Source organism: Microtus ochrogaster, unplaced genomic scaffold (genome assembly GCF_000317375.1).
Source record: "Microtus ochrogaster isolate Prairie Vole_2 unplaced genomic scaffold, MicOch1.0 UNK15, whole genome shotgun sequence".
In the NCBI taxonomy this organism is placed as follows: domain Eukaryota; kingdom Metazoa; phylum Chordata; class Mammalia; order Rodentia; family Cricetidae; genus Microtus; species Microtus ochrogaster.
In genome coordinates this window covers 282,776-305,261 of record NW_004949113.1, presented here as the reverse complement: position 1 = coordinate 305,261, position 22,486 = coordinate 282,776, and the positions used below count along the sequence as shown (strand labels likewise).

Sequence of the window (22,486 nt, the reverse complement as noted above, 5' to 3'; positions counted from 1 at the left end):
CTAATGGTTGCCTGATTTTCTCTTCCCCCTTTTGAGACAGAGTCTCATGTAGCCTAGGCTAGTCTCAACCATACTAAGGAGCTGAGGATGTCTATTTTTATGCAGTGCTGGGGTTTGAATCCAGGACCTCATTCATGCTAGGCAAATAATTTATCAGCTAAGCTACATTCCTAGAGCTAGTGTTCTCTCTTGAGGGAATCACAGTCTCTTTCAGACACCCGCAGACTCCTTAATTGACCCTCCCAGTGTGGCCCCCGTGGCACCTGATGATCTCCATGGGTGCTGCGCCTTGGTCGGTCCCGAGGGGAGAGACCATTGATCTTGCATTCATAGCAGGCTTCAGGTGAGAGTGACTCTTCCTCATCTGGGGTGGCCTGAGATCCAGAGCTGAACCCAGGGCTGGAGATGCAGTGTCTGAGCCAGATAGATGGCATGGGGAAAACTTTTAGAAACAGGCTGGTATTACCTCCCTCACCATCTCCCATCATACCTCATTCTGAGCTATGGGCACAGGCACCATCATGCAAATATGCATGTGTGTGTGTGTTGGCATGGTTGTGTATGTGCATGTGTGCACACCTACAGGAGGGATGTGTGTCCCTTGGTTTACCTGGGCATTGGTATGAGCACAAGAATGGGATGAGGAACATGCAATAGAATAGAAGAATGTATCTGTGTATATCCAGAAGCATGTATACTTGGGAGCCTACATGTGTATATGGAAGATAGTGTGTACATACACCTGTGCTCACTGGGATGCATGAATCTATATGCATGTGATTATCAAATGTGAGTATAGTAACCCTTGTCCACAAGCACAGTCAACTCTCTGTATCCACAGGTTCTGCATCCTCATATTCAACTGGTTATCAAAGGACAGAAGATGTCTACTGTGTTGTGATCTTTTGTGTGGTTAGGCCTGTCTTAGTTAACTCCCTACTGAACATTTAGACATCTTTTCTTCGTTACTATCCCCTTAATAAAACAGTGCAACAGTTACATATACTATTTTATATTGTATCATGTGATATAAATTACGTAGAGATGTTTATTTATTTTCAAGATAGGGTCTCATGTTACCCAGGCTAACCTCAAATTTGCTGTATAGTAGAGGACGACCTTAAATTTCTGGTCCTCTTGCTTGTACCACCACCATGGCTGGTGTACACAATGCTGAGATAAAACCCAGGACTTTGGATGTATGAGGCAAGTATTCCACCCTCCAAGTGATATCCCCGGCCTGTGATGGTTTAGAGTATACGGAGGAGTGTGTGTAGGTCCTGTGCAAGGGCCATGCCATTTTATACAAGGGACTAGAATAGCCTTACATTTGGGTATCCATCAGATAGGGGTGATGTTATTGCACAGCAAATTTTTGGTGTTGATGACTCATTCTGTCCTTGAGGAAGGGTCCATGAGACACAGAAAATAAGCAACTCCTACATTTCAAGAGGTACCTAAAATTTACTGGATGCACAAGATCCCCCCACTCCCATCACGGTTATATAAGCATCAAGGAAAGCTGAGGAAATCTTGTTAAGGTGCCTGCAAATCTTGCAGTGAGTTCTAAGATTTCAGATTCCCTGAGTCATTACTCATGTAAGTTGGGCCTGTTTTCTCATTCTCCCTCCCTTCCTCCCTTCGTTCTTTCCTTCCTTTCTTTCAAGATTTATTTATTTATGTATTTTATGTATATGGGTGCTTTGTCTGCATGTATGTCTGAACACTAGAAGAGGGAATCAGATCCCATGGGACTACAGTTACAGATGGTTGTGAGCCACCATGTGCACGCTGGGAACTAAACTCAGGACCCCTGTAAGAGCAGCCAGACTTTTAACTGCTGAGCCATCCCTCCAGTCTATGGGCTTTCGTTGATGTATCTGCTTTTGGGTCATCTATGCTTCTGTAGATAACTTCTTATCCATACTCCTCCAAGTATCCCATTGGTGAGTAGTAAACTCAGGGGCTCACCAAGTTGGAATTTAATGGTATCATTACTTTGATCTGTTGCTGGTTCCATATCTGGGGTGAGTCGATGTTTTTGTTCATGACACCCAGAAATCGTATCACATATGAGGGGTACAGGAAGCAATCTTCCATGAATATGGAGGGAGGATTTTATTTCTGTGTGTGAGGGTTCATATGTGTTTCTTCATGTGTACTAACTTGGATCATGGATAGCCTATAAATATCTCCAGGTAGTGGGCAAATAGAAGCTTGAACAAAAAATGGACCAATGACACAGACATGTACTCATGTATACTGGCATATGAATGGCTGGCTGTGCTTGGGCTTCTCTGTGTATGCATGTAGGCACATGCACAGGCAGATGGAGCTTTGTTAATGGATTCTGTGGGTATAAGAACCCAATGTTCGTGATCAGGGCATGAAAAATGTGACCACTACACTCTTGTCCATCCCTCTTGAACCTCTTACCCTTGTCCTGCCCGGAAGTAGCCTTGGGGACAGCCACACAAGAAGCCACCAGGTGTGTTGGCACAACCATAGCTGCAGGGGCTGCCTTGTTCTGCACACTCATCCACATCCTGGCAGCCTCCAAGGTCCTGGTTGAAACTGAAACCAGAGGGGCAGACACAGTAGAAACTGCCAAGAGTATTGTAGCAAGAGGCACTGCCACAAGCCATGGGTGACAGGGCACACTCATCTTCATCTGTAGGCAGAGAAAAAAGGAGAGACAGAATGGAAGAAACCTTGTATACCTGGAACCTTTCACTTGAATACACACCACTCTAGTCTGTACCCATGGCAGACATTACTAATCAATCACAGTACTCTTTACTGTGTAAAGCTTCCAGGAGACTCATTAGGAACTCTCAAACTATATTTGCCATTTGCCATGGATGGAGCTAGAAAACATCATATTGAGTGAGGTAACCCAGACCCCAAAAGACAATTATCATATGTACTCACTCATAAGTGTTTTTTAAACATAAAGCAAAAGAAAACAGCCAACAATGAGGACCCTAAGAGAGACATACTTGGATCTAATCTACATGGAAAGTAGAAAAAGATAAGATCACCTGAGTAAATTGGGAGCATGGTGACCAAAGGAGAGGGTAAAAGGGGAGTGGAGAGGAAGGGAGGGGAGCGGAGAAAAATGTATAGCTTAATGAAATCAATAAAAAAGACACCCCCCCGAACTATATTTGCCTTCCTCCACCCACTGCCTATTATACTCTTGGCTCCTACGTCATTTCTCAAAATCTCCCCTGTATCCCAAGTGGTTGGTTATTCTAGAACAAGCTTTCTCACGTGGGGTCAGGTCATTCTGTGGTAGGAGCAAGTACTGTGAAGATATTGAGCAGTATCCTTAGTCTCTGCTACGATACTAGGAGCCTCTCATCCCCTACTTTCTGTATTCACAATAAACAATACTAATCAACCACAGTACCCTTTACTGTGCAAAGCCTCCAGTAAGCTTGCCGGAAGCCCTCAGACTGTTTTCCTCTATCCCCTGTCTATTATTCTCCCTCACAACTCCCATCCTCTGCTGCAAAGCTTGTGAGCGCTGTGAAAGTAAGAGCTGAGGAGACGTCACAGGTCTCAGGAGAGCAAGTGGACTCCGCAAAGGTAGAAGCTAAAAGCTACATATACATATATGCCTGTAACATAACTAACGAGAAGAGAGGTCATGGCTTTGGGAGAGAATGAAAGGAGGGGTATATGGAAGGGGTTACAGGGAAGAAAACACAAAAAGACTATGGGAGAAATGTTGAAAGTGATAGAGATGAGGCTGTTGAAAGAAGAGCCTGGGGCAGCAAAAAAGGGGGAAAATTGTGGTACAGCAGGCACGCTCACTAACTCAAGAGCTTCTGAAATTTATGTGGCAAAGATGCAAAGATAACAGCATGTGTGTCTTGAGGTGCATTGCTGTACTCAGGGCAGACATGACTAATTGATCACATCATACTTCCCACTGCATCTATAGCAGGCATTGCCAAATCTTGCTGCTCTGCCTGTAGAAGACATTGCTAATCAATCACAGCATTCTTTCTGTTGCATACTTGGTAGTCTTTTGGTGCTGCACTTTTTCCAGGTAGTCAAGACACCACTCTATAACAAATAGATTTGAGCCCTATGCCATGTTTGGTCAGCAGTCCAATGACATCTCAGTAGTCAACTTTTTATGCTGGTCCATTTTATTTATAGATGGACAAGCTTGTCATAACAGCTGCAGGGGAAATGGTTCCTACTGTCTGCACTGGAAAGATCCTGGAACATGCTTGGTTTCCTCCCAGCCATTGTCACTCACCCACACACTGGGCCCACTGGGAATGCTGGGTGAAGCCTTGGGGACAGTTGCAACGGTAGCCCCCCAGCTCGTTTTGGCAGCCAAACTGGCAACGATGGGGTCTGTCACATTCATTTACATCTGAGACACAGAGAAAGAAAGAAAGAAAGAGAGAAGATTGGTGGGTGGTTTTGGGGGTCATCCTTCAGACTGAGAACCACTCACAGGCTACTTCACCTTCACAGCTGTGGCCCGAGCTGTCCAGCACGAAGCCTCTATTACACTCACAGCGGAAGCTGCCTGGGATGTTCTGGCAGTGTCCACGGGTGCCACAGAGGCCAGGTTGGGCCAAGCACTCATCATTATCTATAGAGGACAGAGAACGGGCAGGGTTGCTTTGTGGTTAGGGGGTGGACGTGAAGGGCTGCCATGCTAGTGTTGACACTGCACAGCGTGGCTTCAGAGGAGTCACCCCACCTCCCACCCCCGTGCTGGCTTCTTTCACTGTGAAATGAGAAATGAATAGCTCCTAGCTCACAGAATCTCACAGTGTTAGTGGGTACTGAATGTAAAGTGTATTGCTTGAAATTCAAGGCATCCTGGGGTTGCTGACCCCTCTAGTCTCCTCCATTACAACAGAGAAAGTAGCTACTTGTTTGCATTCTCGCATGAGAATTCAGCGGACCTAACCATGCTAGAGTTTAAGATGTTCCAGCTCTGAGAGTCAGACACTACCTACACTGGGCTGAGGGTGTGGCTGAGTAGTAAATGCTCTCCTGACATCCCCAACACTTTCTTAAAGAGTCAACAAACCCATATGAAGTCAGATGTGCTTGTACAGGCCCATGATCTCAGTTACTTAGGATCCAGAGGCAGAAGGATCACAAGTTCAAGGTCAGCTAGGTCAATTTAGAGAGACCCTGTCTCAAAACAAAAAGTGAAATGAAGGGCTGGGCAGCCAGCTCAGGCATTAAGTGTTTTCTGTGCACGCTCGAGGACCTGAGTCTTCAGAACCAGATGTGGGGTATGTCCTCACCCACAGACGCTGGTGGTCCCTGGAGGCTGGGCAGCCAGTTCATCCTAATTCCAGATCCTAATGACAGATACTGTCTCAGAAAACAAGGTAGGGGTGGAGCTGAGAAATGGCTCAGTGGTTAAGAGTCATTTTGTCTGTTTTTACAGAGGACCCTGGTTCAATTTCCCAAGCCCACGTGGTGGATAACAACAGTCTATAACTCCAGTCCCAGGGAATCTCCATCTATGGCCCCTGCAAGCGCTACATGTATGTGATACACATACATACATACAGGCAAAATATCCGTACTCACGAAATAAAAATAAGTAAGACCTCAGGCCAGGCAATTGTGACACACACCTTTAATCCCAGAACATGGGAGGCAGAAGCAGGCAGATCTTTGTGAGTTTGAGGCCAGCCTGGTCTTCAGGGCAAGGGTCAGGGCTACACAGAGAAACCCTGTCTTGGGAAAAGGAAAGAAGAAAAAAAGTAAAGTCTCAAACAAAACAAAACCAACCACCCAAGAAGGTGTGTGTGTGTGCTGAAAAGATGGCTCAGTGAGTAAAACACTATTAGGGAAGAGAAGAAACAGCTGGGCATAGGTGGTAGTAGTGTCCAGCCAGCCTAGCCTGTTTGGTGAACTACAGGTCAGCAAGACACTGTTTATCTTTAAAAAAAAAAAAAGAGGGCTGGAGAGGTGGCTCAGAGGTTAAGAGCACTTGACTGCTCTTCCAGAGGTCCTGAGTTCAATTCCCAGCAACCACATGGTGGCTCACAGCCATCTGTAGTGAGATCTGGCGCCCTCTTCTGGCCAGCAAGCATACAGACAGACAGAACACTGTATACATATAAATAAAGAGGAGCACAGGTGAGATGGCTAAGCTGGTGAAGGTGCTTGCTGCCAAGCCCGAGTGGCTGAGTTCCTGGAGCCATGGTGGAAGGAAGGAACTAATGTCTGAAAGTTGTCCTTTGACCCCCACACATGCCATGGACACACAAACACACACCTGCATGCAAAATACATGTTAAAAGGAAATTAAGAATAGTTAAAAATAAATGTTACAAAGAAAATGAGAAAAAGAAGAGACACCAGCAGACAAGAGTCTTGCTCTGTCTCTTGTCTGTCTGTCTATCTGTCTGAACACCCCAACTCCTGGCCATGAGAGGCTGCAAGAAGGTGTCTGGCTGCAAGCTAGGGATGGAATAGCTCTCACTGGGAACCAACTGTGCTGGTGCCTGGACCTTGGGCTTCTCCTCTCTACAATTGTGCAACACGAAATCTCTAATGTCTGTTTGGAATTTTTGTTTTTCCATTTGTGTGTGTTGTGGATGCATGCACGTGTGTTTACGTGTGTGTGTGTGTGTGTGTGTGTGTGTGTGTGTGTGCGTGCGCGCATGCATGTTCACTGAGAGCTTCCCAATATGGTTAGTCTTACTAGCCAGCTCACTCTGAGGATTTCATGTCTTTGCCTTTCTAGTCTTTCTAGTCTGGAATAACAGGCAGCCGCCGTGCTTACTGGCATTTACGTAGATTTTGGGCATCAGAATTCCAGTTCTCACATTCTTGTGTTTGCACAGCAAGCTCTTTACCTAGCCCCAGTGCATTTATTATTTTTTTAAAAATTGGAGTGTGTGTGTCTGCTTCTGTGTGTGAGGTTGGCATCAGGTGTCTTGCTCAATCATTCCACTTTTTGTTGAGAGTTTCTCACTGAACTTGGAACTTATTGATTTGACTGGACTGACTGGCCAGCAAGGCCCTGGGATCCTACTTTCTGTACTTCCCCAGAAGTGCCTGGCTTTTAAAGTGAGTGATGGAGATCTGAACTCAGGTCTTCATAGCTTGAGCAGCAGGCACTTTTTACAGACTAACACGTCAGTTCCAGGCCCATTTGTTCATCAATCTTATAGTCTATGAACATCATTACCACAGCTGGTGCTAGCAGGAGGGTTGGGGGAGGGCTGAGTACTCTCTTTGCCTAGGCTGGCACTAGAGAGAACTACTAGTTCCCTCAGGTCCAGAAGACACAAGAGGCCATAGCTCTGTGGCTTTGACTTCTGAACTACTTTCTCCAGAGTGGTTGTGTAAACTCCTGGAGTTTGGAGAACACCTTGGGAAAGCCCAGTAAGAGAGACCCAGCAGGGATGGATCACGGGCAAGGGGAGAAGTCCCAGGCCTAGACCAGAGGGATTTCTGAGGGTAGGCCTCCCATCTCCCTAGGGCAATGAAGAAGATTCTAGATGCCACCTAGATGCGAGTATCCAGAGACTGCATTCCAATTACCTCCATGTCCTCCATGCCTGACACATGATGAGCATTGAGCATTTGACATTGTTTTGTATGACACACATGTGAAGGCTAGGGCTGTGAGGGGTGTGTTGGAGAGCGGGGTAGGAAGCAGACAACACAACTCACCGAAGCAAGCCTTGTGGTGCTGCGTGAAGCCAGGAGGACAGCGGCAGGCGAAGGTGCCTATGGTGTTGACACAGACAAACTGGCAGTTGTGTTGCCTGGAGGTGCACTCGTCCAAGTCTGCAGTATAGGGGGTCCAAAGGGTCAGAGGGTAGGGATCAAGGGGTACTCAAGGGTGGAGCTTAGCCGAAGGACTTGAAGGCTAAGAAGACAGTACTCAGAGGAGCTTGGGGAGAGCGCTGAGGAGACAGGCTTGAGGGTGTGCAGACATGGGGTGGGCTTAGAGGGTGGTTTGAGAGGAAGTTTCAGAGGCTGGGTCTGAGGGTATAGGATTCAAGGGTCAGCTTGAGGAGGGTGCTTAAGCCTGGGGTTGTAAGGGACCAGCTAAGGGGGCAGGGCTCAGGGGGGTTGAGGATGGTAACTCAATGGTGGTTTGAGTGTATGTACAGAGTGGGGAGTAGGCCTGAGGGGCTGCTCGGGGTAGGTTTGAGAGGTGATGGCTCAAGGGCAGGGGTTCAGGGGATAATTGTGAGTGGGTCTTATGGGTCCAGGCTTAGGTGTGGGGCCTGGGATTACTTTGCCACTCCAAGCAGGGTGCTGTTGCCACTGGAGGGGTGGCAAGAGAGATACCCTGGCTGCAGTAGGATCTACTCTATACAGCTGAGATCGTCTTGAGACCAATAGGGGATGGGGAGGATTGGGGAAGGGAAGGACATCACCTTTGCAGCTCCTGAGATCTTCCTCCAACAGGTAGCCACGGGGGCAGGCGCACAGAAAGGAGCCCTCTGTATTTTTGCAGAGGAAGGCACATGGCTTTGGGTCAAGGCTGCACTCGTCCACATCTAGGTGGGATGGCAAGGCATGAGGGGATCACATAGACGTGGCTAGGGGTTGATGGGGGCCTCACAGGCTGGGACCCCTGCTCGTACTCTGTTTATCGGAAATTGTGGAACCACCTAAGTTGTTTGACTTTTATTATTAAATGTTATTTCTTTTGTTTATTTTCATGAGACAAGGGCTCACTGAGTATCCCAGGCTCACCTGAAACTCACAGACATTCACCTGCCTCTGCCTCCTTAGTGCTGGGATTAAAGGTACAGGACACCACGCCTGTCCCTAAAATTTGAGTGACATTTACTTACTGTATGTATATGAGGAGAGCACACATATTTGGTGCATGCAGAGGCCAGAGGACAACTTGCAGAGGTGGCTCTCGCCTCTGTTATTTGGGTCCCAGGTTTTGAACTCAGGTCAGCAGGTTTGGTGGCAAGCATCTTTACCCACTAAGGCATCTCAATGGCCCTATTTTCTATTTTTATGCAGTGTTGGGGGATCAAACCCGGGTCTTTATGTTTGCACATGACAGGAAAGAGCTCCACGCTCCACCTATCTCTGTGGACTCAGCAATAGAAAATCCTTTGGGGGAAAAAGTGTCTGTACTGAACATTCAGATTATTTTCCTCCAATTTTCCCACATAGTACACGTCACAGCTCTTACACTGTATTAGACTAATACATCAATGCTGAACTGACTCAGTGCCTTAACTCCATGTTACATTGTAATAAAGATGAGAAACCATATAAAATGATAATTTTATTTTTATTTAAAATGAAAAAAATATTTTCTCGAGGGTTTGTATGGATGTTTTACCTGCACATATGTATGTGTGTACTTCCTGTGTGCCAGGTGCCTGGAAGGTCAGGAAAGAATTCTGGCTCTCCTTGAACAGGAGTCGCAGACAGTTGTGAGCTGACATATGGGTGCTGGGAAACAAGCAGCTGGTACCCTTAACTGCTAAGCTATCCCTCCAGCCTCTATTTTATTTTAGAGACAGGGTTCCAATATACAGCAGAGGCTAGCCTAGCACTCACAAAGCAGCCAAGGCTAGCCTTTAGCTCACCGTAAGCTCACTTCCTGCCTCAGCGTCCCATGAGCTAGAATTGCAGGCATGAACTCTGATGCCCCCCAAGATAGTTTAAACATTTTTAGGAAGCAAATGTGGGAAAGAGGATTATGAAGAGGAGGTGGGGTTGGACAGAGGTGAGAAGGAGATAGGAGAGCTGGGGTGAGTATAATTGGAATGTGATTAATAATCTATAAAATAATATGCAGATAATCACTATATAATACACATCTATGAACATTTTAGGGAACAAATTTAAATAATAAAAATATTTTAAAAAGGAATTGTAGGTATCATTCAGTAGTAGAGCATCTTTCTAGAATATACCACCAAGGGGCTGGGGGCATGGCTTAGGGGTAGAGCCCCTGGGGGGGGCCCTGAGTTGCATTCTTACTGTCACAAGAGGTAAAAATGAAACTAAATGAATATACAGGAGCATATGTGTAGGTCATAGGCAAACACTACACCACTTAAATTTTGTTATTTTATTTAGTGTGTGTGTGTGTGTGTGTGTGTGTGTGTGTGTGTGTGTGAGTGCAGGAGCCTAGAGGCCAGAAAAAGGCCTTGGATTTCCTGTAATCAGCGTTATAGATTGGGGAGCCACCCAATGTGGGTACTGGAAACTGAACTCAGGTTCTCTGTAAGTTCTTTTAACCACAGAGCCATTTGTTCAGCCCCAAAGACACCATTTGTCTTAAGCAGCTCCCAGTTTGGCATCTGATAGGGGAGTGAAGATTGGAGCAATTCCCTTGGCTCCGAGGGATGGATGAATGTGTATTTTTATGGGTGTTGTGGTTTGAATGAGAATGTCCCCCACAGCCTCATGTATTTGGACACGTGGTCCTCCTCAGTTGGTAGTACTGTTGGGAGACTTAATAGGTGAAACTCTAATGGAGAAATGGTGTTACTAGGGCTGAGCTTTGAGAATGTAAAGACTCCTGCAATTTCTGGCTTTCTCTCTCTGCTTTGTGCTTGTGGTTCCAGATGTGACCTGCTGGCTTTCCGCACCTGCCACCACGCCTGCTGCTTGCTGCCATGCCTCCCAGTCACGACACACTCTCATTCCTCTAAGGTGTAAGCCCAAATAAACTCTCTCTCCCATAAGTTGATGTGGTCATGGTGATTTATTACAGCAACAGAAAAGCAAACTAACATAGTGGGTTGTGTGGCTGTAATCACAACTAACTAGCGCATTCTTTCCGTCAGGAAAGTAGTCACTGGAGGTGAATAAACACACAGGCACGGCTGCATGCCAACGAAACTCTACTTACAACTTGGCCCTCAGATTAGAGTTTGCAACCCACGATTTGGAGGAACACCTGGCACACAGTATAACTGAAAAAAAAATCTTAGGATGTATTAAATAACAGGAGGAAATAGGAGCAGGAAATGTGACCCAAACAGGATGGAAATGCCAAAGAATATTTGCTTCTGGTCTGTTTTTTGAGTTCCTTAGAGTGTACATGAAAACCAAGAGATTCAAAGTGGATAGTCCCCATTGGAATGGGGGTGACACAGTTTTTGCAGAAGTATAACTAGACCAAAGGTACAGGGTAGGAGTGGGACTTGGCTCACCCATGCAGGCAGTGGCAGTGGCATCTGGTGTATATCCAGCTTGGCAGTCACAGTGGAAGGAACCAATGCTATTGATACACTCGCCATGGTGGCACAGGTCAGCAAACATGTGGCATTCATCCACATCTAGGGACAAACAGGGCAGGGCAGAGGTTAGCTGGCTCTCTTGTTCTCTTAAAGAATACCTTGTTTTCTACCAACAAGCCCTCTCTCCAGAGGGCTTTCCTTTACTCTGACCACATGGATGTTACTCTAAGGCAATGGGTCAGTCCTGAGCCAGCAGGACATGTTGACAGAGCTTCATTCCACTGAGTATTTATATACACATACATACATACATACACACATACATATATACACATATACACATAGATACACACACATATACAACACAAATATACACATATACATACACACATATACACAGATACATACATACACATATGTATACACATACAGATACACACATACACACAGATATACACATACATACATATATACACACATACATGCACATATATACATATACAAACATACACACATACACAGATACATGCGCATATAAATATACATATACAAACATACATACACACATACACAGATACAAACATACATGCACACACACAAATTTACATACATACATACTCACACACACAGGCATTTACCTCAGCCTCAGCCTGATGAGCAAAATAGCAACATCTCCTCAAGGCCAAACAACAGCACACATATTCAGAAGGACTCATAAACATCTTACTACAGCCACGTACCCAGAAACTGCTGAAGAATCTTGAGTCACAGGGACATGCACCCAATCCATGGCTCCTTAGTACCCCAGGGACACTGAGAATAGGCACTTCTCTCTGGGGTCTAGCCTTTTTACTGTTTACTGTTTACTCAGGATAGCCATTTCACACTTAGTGATATACGTGGACAGATTCACACCCATTCACAGATAAACATGCAGTCATGTACTTACCCTATAAACTTGGTAGAATTCATTAACACCTGACAGACTCACTCCCCCACCCCCACAGCTTTCTAGTTCACGGGAAGGGCTGCTCTTCACAAAGTCCAGTGACCCCTATGCCCATGAGCAACACAATGATCATTAATAAGCTTTCACACACAGAGGGCACACAGCTCACACACACAGACATTAACAAGCTTGTGAAGGAACTTATGCCTCCTGATAGGGTCTCCCAGGCACATTAACAGGTTTGTACACACCACAAACAAGTAACACACACATACACCTCTTCCCATGCCTGCTCACTTGGCCACTGTAGTTCATGCATGCACAGGGCAAACACTGTTCTTGTTCTATCTGCTAGCACATTGGAACACACACACACACACACACACACACACACACACACACACACACACACACACACGCACACACTTGCAAATGCACACAGAGTAGCTCACACCATTGTAGCACAGTCACATAGCTTCAATATGACCTTAAGAGAACTTACCTTGGCCTTCCATGCTGTAGCCCTTGCCATGAGGGCAGAGCTTCCTGTAGGCAGAGGTGCCAGGCAAGGGGCAGAGCTCACAATGGGGGCCCCAGCCCCGGCCGCCTCCGCAGCAGCACTCGACTCTGGGTACAGCCTCACCACTGCTTGACCAACTCTGGCACATGACCTGTAGCACCTCAGAGAAGCAGAGCCCCCGCCGAGTATCTGCAGAGAATTGGTAGGAAGGGTGGGTGAAAAACTGCCTTGCCCAGGATCATCTTCTGTTTTGTGCCTGGAAGTCAGGCATATGTGTATAGGGGACCATCTTCCTGTAGGCACTGGGCACTGTAAAACACCCTTGAATGGGTCAGGTAACACCCACTTGCTTCAATGGACTGGGACAAAAGCTACCCACCTCCCCAAATATCAATGTTAGCTCGGGGATAGGTTTTGAAGGTTAGGTGGCCTCTATGGAGGGTAGTGTCTTTGTGAGAAAGGACAATTAATGGGCAGCAGGTAAGCAGGGGAATGGGGGTAGGAAGAGTTGATGCTTGGGATAGAACAACAGAGACAGAGGAGAAAAATATCAGGCCTGGCGAGATGACTAACTTGAGTTTGATCCTTAGGATCCACAAAGCAGAAAGAAATAGCCAACCTCCACACACGTGCCATGGGACACTTATACACAATGGTCCCCAAAACCTCAATACTGATAAAAAACAGTGTAATGAAATAGAATAAAAAAATAAGATCAGAGATAGGTGGGAAGTGAGGGCTAAATACAGACTGGAAGTCTCTACTGGTCACTCCAGAAAGCCAGTGCAGTGTACTCCAACCACTGGGATGGGATTTGGGGGCAAAGAAGCTGAGTTGGTTTTGGGGTAGGCTACAGTGTTGGGGGATGGGAATAGGGTGTCAAGGAGATAAATATCATCTGGCCGGAAGCTAGGGGATGTACTTTATCCATGAAGAAGAGAGAAGAGGATGCGAACAGGAATGGACAGGTGTCTAACATAGAAGGTACTGTCAAGGTCTTCTGCTGGGTTCAGTTCTTAGGTTGTTGTGGGAAACCCAAGGAGAGATCATTCTGGGCTGGTGCCTCTAAGGTTACAGGAGTCATAGAGGTGGATGGGAAAAAATAGGAGGAAGCGGAGGACAGTGAGGAATTACCTCTTCTACAGAGTGTGTGTAGGCTCATGCATCTATATTGATAATGGTACAGCAGTTCCTTACATGTCTCGTTAGTGTTCCTGACCTCATCCCTGTCCCAGACCTCACAAGTCTCTGTTCACCTTGCTTGTTCCTGGTTACACTCACCATGGCACTCAGTGAGGGTGGGGCTGGGATGGAAACCCTCATCGCAATGACACTGGAAGCTTCCCACTGTGTTGATGCAGCGACCATGTGCACAGAGGCTGGACTGGGCCTGACATTCATCCTCATCTGGATGGAAGGGATAAAGCAGGCCAGAAGGGGAGGCCAAAGTCCCCAAGCCAGTTGCCTTTGGCCTTGAAAGTTCCCCCTTCCTTTGAATTCTCCCCTCCATGTAGCTTTCCCTGTGCCCTAGAAGCACCACGTACCTGTGCAATCCTCCCCGGAGGGCTGGAGCTGCATGCCAGGCGGGCAGATACAGGCATAGGTGCCGATGAGGTTTTTGCACAGCATGCCTCGGGTGTGGCAATCCGGAGACCCATCTGCACACTCATCCACATCTTTGGATGACCAGGGATAGTGGGTAAGTCAAGGTCATGCCTTCCACAGCTTGGCTCCAGATGGGAAGAGCCTAGATTCCATACCCTTAGCAGAAGTTTATGTGCTACAAAACAACCCTAAAGCTTTATAGGGTTGGTATTTAGAGTTGGGGTCTTTGGGAGGTGATAGGATTAGATGAGGTCATGAGGATGGATCTCCCATCATGGCTTCAGTGGTGTTATAAGAACAGACTTGATTTAGCACCTCGATATGTCTTGCTTTGTGATGTCTTGTGCCATATCGTGATGCCACTTGGAGACCCTCACCAGAACCATGAGCCAAATATATTGTTATTCATGTGTGTGTGTGTGTGTGTGTGTGTGTGTGTGTTATATACACACATGTGCATAGGTGTGCATATCCATGCACATGCACAGAGGTCAGAGGAGACTGTCACATATCCTGTTCTGTCACACTATGCTTTTTTTACTTGAGATGGTCTTACTGGACCTAGAGTTAAGCTGGCAGCCAACAAGCCCCATGGATCCTTCTGGCTTTACAGTGCTGGGGTTAAAGGCCTTCATGTGGCCACACCCAGATCTTGCTGTGGGTGCTTAGGTCTGAATTCAAGTCCTCATGCTAGTACAGCAAGTGCTCTTAGTCACTGAGCCATCAATCTTGTCCCATATTTCTGTTCTTTATCAATTACCCAGTCTGTACCAATCAGTTACAGCAAAAAAGCTACTGCTTCTCCAAAAATGCAAAAAAAAAAATGTCTCCTTCAAAAACCAAGTGTCTACTTCATGCCCTAGTTCAGCTGTCTTCTGTGTGAGCTTTTTTGCCGCTCACTTTTACCCTCTGGGGCTCAGTTCCATTTAAAGACAGGAAACCGAAGTGCTGAGACCACATCTGTTTGAAGTCAGGACCAGTTTTGGTGTGATGTTACTACACAGTGGAGAGCATAAGATCATTGGTGGGGAATCAGAGAGCCCTTCCCCTTGCCAGTCTGTGCAGACCCTACCTTGGCACATGGCGCCATCCTTCCTCAGTGTGTAGCCAGCTGGGCAGGTGCATAGGTAGGAGCCCTCAGTGTTATGGCAGCGGAAAGCACAGAGCAGTGGATTCAGGGAGCACTCGTCAATGTCTGTGGAGGTCAGCAGAGGTCTCATCTGGGCAGGCTCTCCCTGAGGTATCCCTGGTGCCTCCTACGGATCAGCCCTAGAGAATCCCTGTTATACAGTTCTGATCCTGCTCAGGAAGCATGGTACTGTCACAGAACATCATAGGGCCAGTCTCAAAGCCTCAAAGTACATGCGCATTAGAAACTTCAATGACATTTGGGCAAATGCCTCCCCCACAAGGGTCTCCTTATGTAAAGAGTAAGGGGAGAATATGGAGGGATGAATTAATGATTAGTTGGACACCTAAATGAACGCACGGGAAACGAACAGCTGAATGAACAAGAGATGAATGAATGAGCAAGGAGAAGCCAAGGGAAGAATGAACTGACCGAGTGAATGGCTATGAGGATAAAATGGAGAGACGAATTAGTGAATGAGTGCAGACTAATTGAGTAAGTGAACAAATGATCAAGTAAACGAGTGATCAAATGAACGAACAATTAAGCAAATGGGTGAATCAACTCTAACGCTGGTGAACGAATGCACGAACAATGGGAAATGAATGAGCAAATGAGAGACTAAGTGAATGTCTGAAACAGTCTACCTGAGCTAATGGGAGCGCACCAACTCCAGCAGGACTGGGAAGGAACATGCATAGGACCAAACTAGTCCCTTTGAATGTGGTTGACAGTTGTATGTCTGGGGCAGACTGAGGGGCCACTGGCAGTGGCACTAGGATTTATCCCTGCTGCATGTACTGGCCTTTTGGGATCCCATTCTCTTTGGATGTATACCTTGCTCAGCCTGGATATGGTGGGGAGGACCTTGGACCTCCCACAAAGCAATGTGCCTTGTCCTCTCTGAGGACTGGATGGGGATGGGGTGGAAGGGTGTGTGAAGGGAGTGGGAGGATGGGAGGGAGTGGGAACTTGGATTGGTATTTTTAAAAAAAATCTAATAAATTAAAAAAAAAGAAAGAATAAGTGAATGAGAATTGGAAAGGAGGAGGCAGGCTTAGCTTTTATGTTAACTTGACACACCTAGGGAGAGAGTCTCAGCACGGGATTGTTTACATCAGGCTGGCCTGTGGGCGTGTCTGGGGGGAAGACCCAGCCCACTGTGGACTGCTCCCTTCCCCAGACATAGTGTCCTGAACTGTGTGAGAGTGGCGATATAGAGTTGAGCACATGCAATTAAGCCAGCATGCACCCATTCATTTCTCTCTGCTCCTGACTTCGGATATCATGGGACTAGTTGAAGTTCTTGCCGTAACTTCCCCACTATGATGGACTATAATTGTGAGCTGAAATCCCCCCCCCCCCCACACACACACTTCTTTTTGAGACAAGTTTTCTCTGAGTAGCCCTGGCTGTACTAGAACTCACTCTGTAGACCAGGTTGGCCTTGAACTCACAGAGATCCACCTGCCTCTCCCTCCCAAGTGCTGGGATTAAAGGTGTGTGTCACCCCCCGCCCCCGCCCCTAAATTGCTTTTTGTCAGGATATTTCATCACCTCTGCAGGAATTAAGGTAGGATAGGAGAGCGTGTGGATGAGGAAAGTGACAGTGGTTGCCGAAGGGCTCCTTAGCTACCCACCAACGCAGGAGATGCCGGTGAAGTCCAGGCTGTAGCCAAAGGGACACTTGCAATGGAAGGAGCCGTCAGTGTTGACACAGGGACCATCAGTGCAGATGCCAGGGTTCTCTGAACACTCATTCACATCTGCAGGGTTGAGACACAGTGCCTGTCCACCAGTCACTGAGTAGATTCCAGGGCAACTTGTAGACTCCAAAGCTTGAGGATCCATGCAGAGCTGAGACAGAAGGAAGGGGTTCCTAGAACCCAGAAGAAAGCCTTACCTTTTCTGGAGCCATCTGGGCCTGGGACAGCCCCATGGCCAAAGGGACAGAGCTCCTGAAAAGTAACTGGAAAGAGAATGGTAAGTGGGATTAGAAGAGTCGGGGAGGGGGTGTCAGCACAACAGTCCCCGAGGGAAGAACGGAGGAGGGAGATAGCGTAGGGAGGGAGAGAGGATGGGTGGCTGGGACTCACCACTGTCCTTCTGAGGGCATCGTTCACAGGGCTCCCCCCAACCCTCTGCAGGGTTCTTGCTGCAGCAGCACTGGGTCTTCGTGGTGTTGAAAGCTTTGGGCATTGAACACTTTCCGGCCTCAAACCGGGTGAAGCAAAAACTCTGGCGAATGTCTGCGGAGAGGGAGGTGGGGACGATAATAGTGGACGAGAGCAGCCAGGCGCTGCACCTGACTGGCTAATCTTCCTTATCCCAACCTTAGTGAACGGGCAACCCTGCTCCTACTAGCACCCAATGAAAATACGCCACACACCTGGCTAGACCCAATTGCTTGGGAGTGAACCCGTGATGCACTCTGGGCCAATGAGAATGAGCTGGGAATTCTTCCCTGCAGTGTTTCAAGCCACTTCTTGGGTGTGTGCACGCGTCTTGCTGACAAACTTTCAATGTGGCCCTTGTGTCGGGTAGAATAGGTAAACTCCACCCATTGCTTTTGAATCAGAGTTCTCTTAGAATGACAAAGATCATTTTCAGAGGGTTGGAAGACCTGGTAGGGCAGCCCCTCAGCCTCCAGCCCATTAGCCTGAGTTCTTATTGGCAGGCTGGGGTATGACTTACCAGAGGGCCCTATGTTCCCATCATGGTTGATACTGGCTAAGTTGAACTGTAGGCTCTGGAACAGGCATTTGTTTATATTTCTCACAACACTCACCAAAACAGTAGTGTCCACTGTCAGAGAGGACAAAGCCAGAAGGGCAAAGACACCGGAAGGTCCCAGGACTGTTGGCACAGGTGCCAAGAAAGCAGAGGCTGGGCTCCTCCAAGCATTCATCAGTATCTGCAGAGGCAGGGATGGGAGCTGAGATGGGGGTAACTGTATCTCCAGCAAAGTGGGGGGAGTTTAGCTCTCCAGCGTGCTCCTAAGCATGGACGCAGGGTGGGGGCTGGTGGTTGCGGAGGGAGTCACCACTAGGTGGGCAGTGTGTATGTAGAGGTCTTTATGTTCAGAGTAGGGGTCATGTTCAGGAGTTCTTCTTTTAAATTTATTTCTGTGATTTTAAAGTGTGCCTGTTTGTGTGTGTGTGTGTGTGTCCACAAGTGCATGTGCGTGTGAACGTACAGGTGCCTGTGGAGGCCTTAGGTCCTGGATCTCTCTAGAGCTAGCAGTTGTCAGCCACCTGATGGGGGTGTTGGTCCTCTGCAAGAGCAGTAGGCTCTCTGCTGAGCCACCTCTCCAGACCCTGAAGTTCATCTAAAAAAATGCTGCACATGGTGGTGCACACCTTTAATCTTAGCACTCAGAAAGCAGAGGCAGGAGGATATCTGTAAGTTGCATACTAGTCTGGTCTACATGGAGAGTTCCAGGATAGCCAGGGCAACATAGTGAGACCTTGCCTCCAAAACAACAATTATTATACTTGTATTTATTTTGTGTCTACACATGTGGTGGTCAGAGAACAACCTCCAGGAATCAGTTTTCCCTCCCACTGGGTGAATTCCAAAGACAGAACTCAAGCTTGGAAGCTAGTGCCTTTACCTGCCGAGTCATGTCATCATTAGAGAGACTGAAAACTGGGCAAAGTTAATTGAGACTAGAGATATTCTGCCTATATTAGTTGGAGTTAGCTTATGTGCCAGGCTAGACTAGATAGAATAAATTAGAAAATACCAGAGTGAACTGGTCTAAATGAGTTCATTCTATACACAACAGTGAATTTGCTGAAGCTAGAATGGCTTGTTAGCCCAGATTATACAAGGCTAGCCTAAATGGAAAATAGATGTTGGCAGGTCAAACTGGCCCAGATTGTAAAAGGTTAGTACAAATGGAAGACTGGATTATCAGCAGTTGGGCCAGATTGGTTCAGATCATGGGCAAACTGACATATTTGCCCCTCCAAGGTGGGCTTATCAGTATCTGCAGTGGGAGATGGGAGAGTAGGGTCACCATAGACCCCAAGGTTATTGAGCTTTCCTTATATTTCTGCCCATAGGCTAATCCACCTGCTCAGACATTCTAGTCCAGGTTAGCATATATTATATAAGACTAACCTGGTGAATTAGCTAGTTAAGATCAAGTTAGACTAATTAGTTTAAAGCATATGACATGATTCTTGTGGACCAGAATTCTACGGAGTTTCTGAAGTACAATGATACTGAAACCAAGTATATTTTACAGTGATCACAAAGAATTCTCTGAGCCCTGAGAGAAAGGCCTGAACCAGGAGCCCCAGAACAGTTCTGATAGTAATGGAGCTGCACTTGGTCCTGTGCTCTGTGCACCTGCACTCTGGTAGGAGGTTGGACACTCACCAATACAATGGCCACTCTGCACCTGGAAGCCAGGGGGGCAGATGCACTGGAAGGAGCCTTTCAAGTTCTGACAGGTGCCTGGAAGACAGGTCTCTTGCAGGCTCAGACACTCATCAATATCTGTGGAGGAGAAAAGAAGAGGAATTCAGTGCCAGAGAGGAGGTGGAGTGTTCCCTGAGATCTTTGGCCAACATCTGCAGGCGATTTGGGGGCCAAGCCCTTTCAGGGACAGTTTTGGGTCTAAGGGAAAAGCTGAGACTCTGGAACACAGGGGCAGCAGAGGAAGGAAGGGTTGGTTGTTTGTTCTTGCTGGCTTTATGAACCTGGAGGGAAGCAGGGAGCAAGATTTATGAGCTGCTTGCAGGTTCCCTTCAAGATTTCCACGCATCCATTTGGTATATCTGCTATTTGTTATTTCATAAATTTCCCGTTTGCAAGACGACCTTGCCCTAAACTATAGTCAGCTCTTCTTCTTCTTTTTAAATACCTTTACAATAAATAAGATGGATGAGTAAGGAGATCATGAATTCCCACCCCCACTTGAGCTGTTGGCAACTGCTGGCTGCAGAAGGAGGGTGTCAGTTTTTACTCAGGATATGGCTCCTGATAGGTTGCCTGTGTTCTAGTAGATGACCCCACACCTACCCACGTATGGGCAACAGTAAATGCACTCAGCGTGTCTAACAAAGAGCGCATGGAGATGGGAGGGAAAGTGGTGGTGGGGTATGGGAGGAGGTGCAGGGCAGGGAGCTGGGGGTGGACTTGATCAAAAACACACACGCATGTATGAAATTCTCAATTTAAACTGGCAAATTGAATCTAAGAACACATCAGAAAAACCATCCACCATAATCAAGTCGACTTCATCCTAGAGATGCAGGGATGGTTCAACATATGAAAATCTGTCAATGTAATCCACCATATAAACAAACTGAAAAAAAGAAGACCACATGATCATCTAATTAGATGCTGAAAAAGCCTTCAACAAAATACAATATCCCTTCATGATAGAGGTCTTAGCAGGGATACAAAGAACATACCTGATGGAGGAAGGTCATTGGTTGATTAAATAAAGAAGCTGCTTGACCTGATAGGTTAGAACGTAGATGGGAGGAGTAAACAGAACAGAACTCTGGGAGGAAGAGGAAGTGAGCTCAGAGACTCGACAGCTCTCCTCTCAGGGGCAGACGCCTCAGAGAGACACGATGCTCTACTCTTGCGGGCAGAGGCGAGAGCTCTGCTCTCTGAGGCACACGCGATGAAGCTCCGACCCAGGATGGACGTAGGCTAGAATCTTTCCCGGTAAGCGCACCTTGGGGTGCGACACATATGATTGGAAATGGGTTAGTCCAGGTGCGAGAGTTAGCCGAGAAAAGGGCTAGAGCTAAAGAGTCAAGCAGTGATTAAAAGAATACAGTGTCCGTGTAATTATTTCGGGGCATAAGCTAAGCTAGCCGTGCGGGCAGCGGGGTGCTGGGGACGAACCCCGCCACTCCTATTACTACACATACCCAAGCATAATAAAGACAACATACAGCAAGCCAATAGCCAACATCAAACTAAATGGAGAGAAACTCAAAGTGATCCCACTGAAATAAGGAACAAGACAAGGTTGTCCACTCTTTCCATGTCTATGCAATATAGTTCTTGAGGTTCTAGCTTGAGAAATAAGACAACAAAATGAGATCAAGGGGATACAAATTGGAAAAGAAGAAGTCAAACTCTCACTTATTGCTGATGATATAATAGTTTACATAAGCAACCCCAAAAATTCTACCAAAGAACTTCTACAACTCACAAACATCTTCAGTAATGTAGCAGGATACAAGATTAACTCAAAAAAATCAGTAGCCTTCCTTTACACAGATGATAAATGGGCTGAGAAAGAAATCAGAGAAACATCACCCTTCACAATAGCCACTAATAGCGTAAAATATCCGAGTAATTCTAACCAAACAAATGGAAGACTTGTATGACAAGAATTTTAAATCTTTTTTTTTTTTTTTGAGACAGGGTTTCTCTGTGGTTTTGGAGCCTGTCCTGGAACTGGCTCTGTAGACAAGAATTTTAAATATTTGAAGAAAGAAATGAAAGAAGAGACCAGAAAGTGGAAAGATCTCCCATGCTCTTGGGTAAGTAGAATTAACATAGCAAAAATGGCAGTCTTACCAAAAGCAATCTACTGATTCAATGCAATGCCCCACCAAAACCCCAGCAAAATTCTTCACAGACCTTGAAAGAACAGTACTCAACTTTATATGGAAAAGCAAAAATCCAAGGAAGTCTTACATGTAAAAATGAATCAAGCAGAAGACAAAATATCAGGTCTCAAAGATAAAATAAAGGAACTCTCCCTCTGCTTGGATATGAGCAAAGGACTTGACATCCTACTCCACAGATACTTATTCAGTCATGTTCGCTGTGGCTCTATGCACAAAAAGCTAGGAAATGGAAACAACCTTAATGCCCTTCTACTGACAAGTGGATTATGAAAATATGGTACATATGCACAATGGAATACTATTTATGTAAAGAAAAGTGAAATCGTGAACTTTGCAGGTAAATGAGTGAAACTAGAAAAGATCATATTGAGTAAGTAGCCCAGACCCAGAAGGACACACACTGCACGTTCTCTCTCATTGGGGACCCAGAAGGGCAGACACTGCACGTTCTCTCTCACTGGAGACCCAGACCCAGAAGGGCAGACACTGCAC

The 22,486-nt window shown here is 46.5% G+C and overlaps 1 protein-coding gene across 1 annotated transcript in view; it reads right to left on the bottom strand.

Annotated features, from left to right (window-relative positions):
• The window catches only part of Fbn3 (fibrillin 3), a 66,341-nt gene that overhangs the window by 2,799 nt on the left and 41,056 nt on the right, over nt 1-22,486 (bottom strand). Inside the window, exons 25-40 of the mRNA XM_026789175.1 lie at nt 19,773-19,892; nt 18,175-18,300; nt 17,483-17,635; nt 17,290-17,355; nt 17,027-17,152; nt 15,330-15,452; nt 14,197-14,328; nt 13,934-14,059; nt 12,635-12,841; nt 11,157-11,282; nt 8,397-8,519; nt 7,681-7,797; nt 4,490-4,618; nt 4,274-4,393; nt 2,437-2,671; nt 264-414 (exon numbers count right to left, since the gene is read on the bottom strand). Coding sequence (XP_026644976.1) covers nt 264-414; nt 2,437-2,671; nt 4,274-4,393; nt 4,490-4,618; nt 7,681-7,797; nt 8,397-8,519; nt 11,157-11,282; nt 12,635-12,841; nt 13,934-14,059; nt 14,197-14,328; nt 15,330-15,452; nt 17,027-17,152; nt 17,290-17,355; nt 17,483-17,635; nt 18,175-18,300; nt 19,773-19,892 — 2,180 coding nt within the window. The remainder of the gene's footprint in view (nt 1-263; nt 415-2,436; nt 2,672-4,273; nt 4,394-4,489; nt 4,619-7,680; nt 7,798-8,396; nt 8,520-11,156; nt 11,283-12,634; nt 12,842-13,933; nt 14,060-14,196; nt 14,329-15,329; nt 15,453-17,026; nt 17,153-17,289; nt 17,356-17,482; nt 17,636-18,174; nt 18,301-19,772; nt 19,893-22,486) is intronic.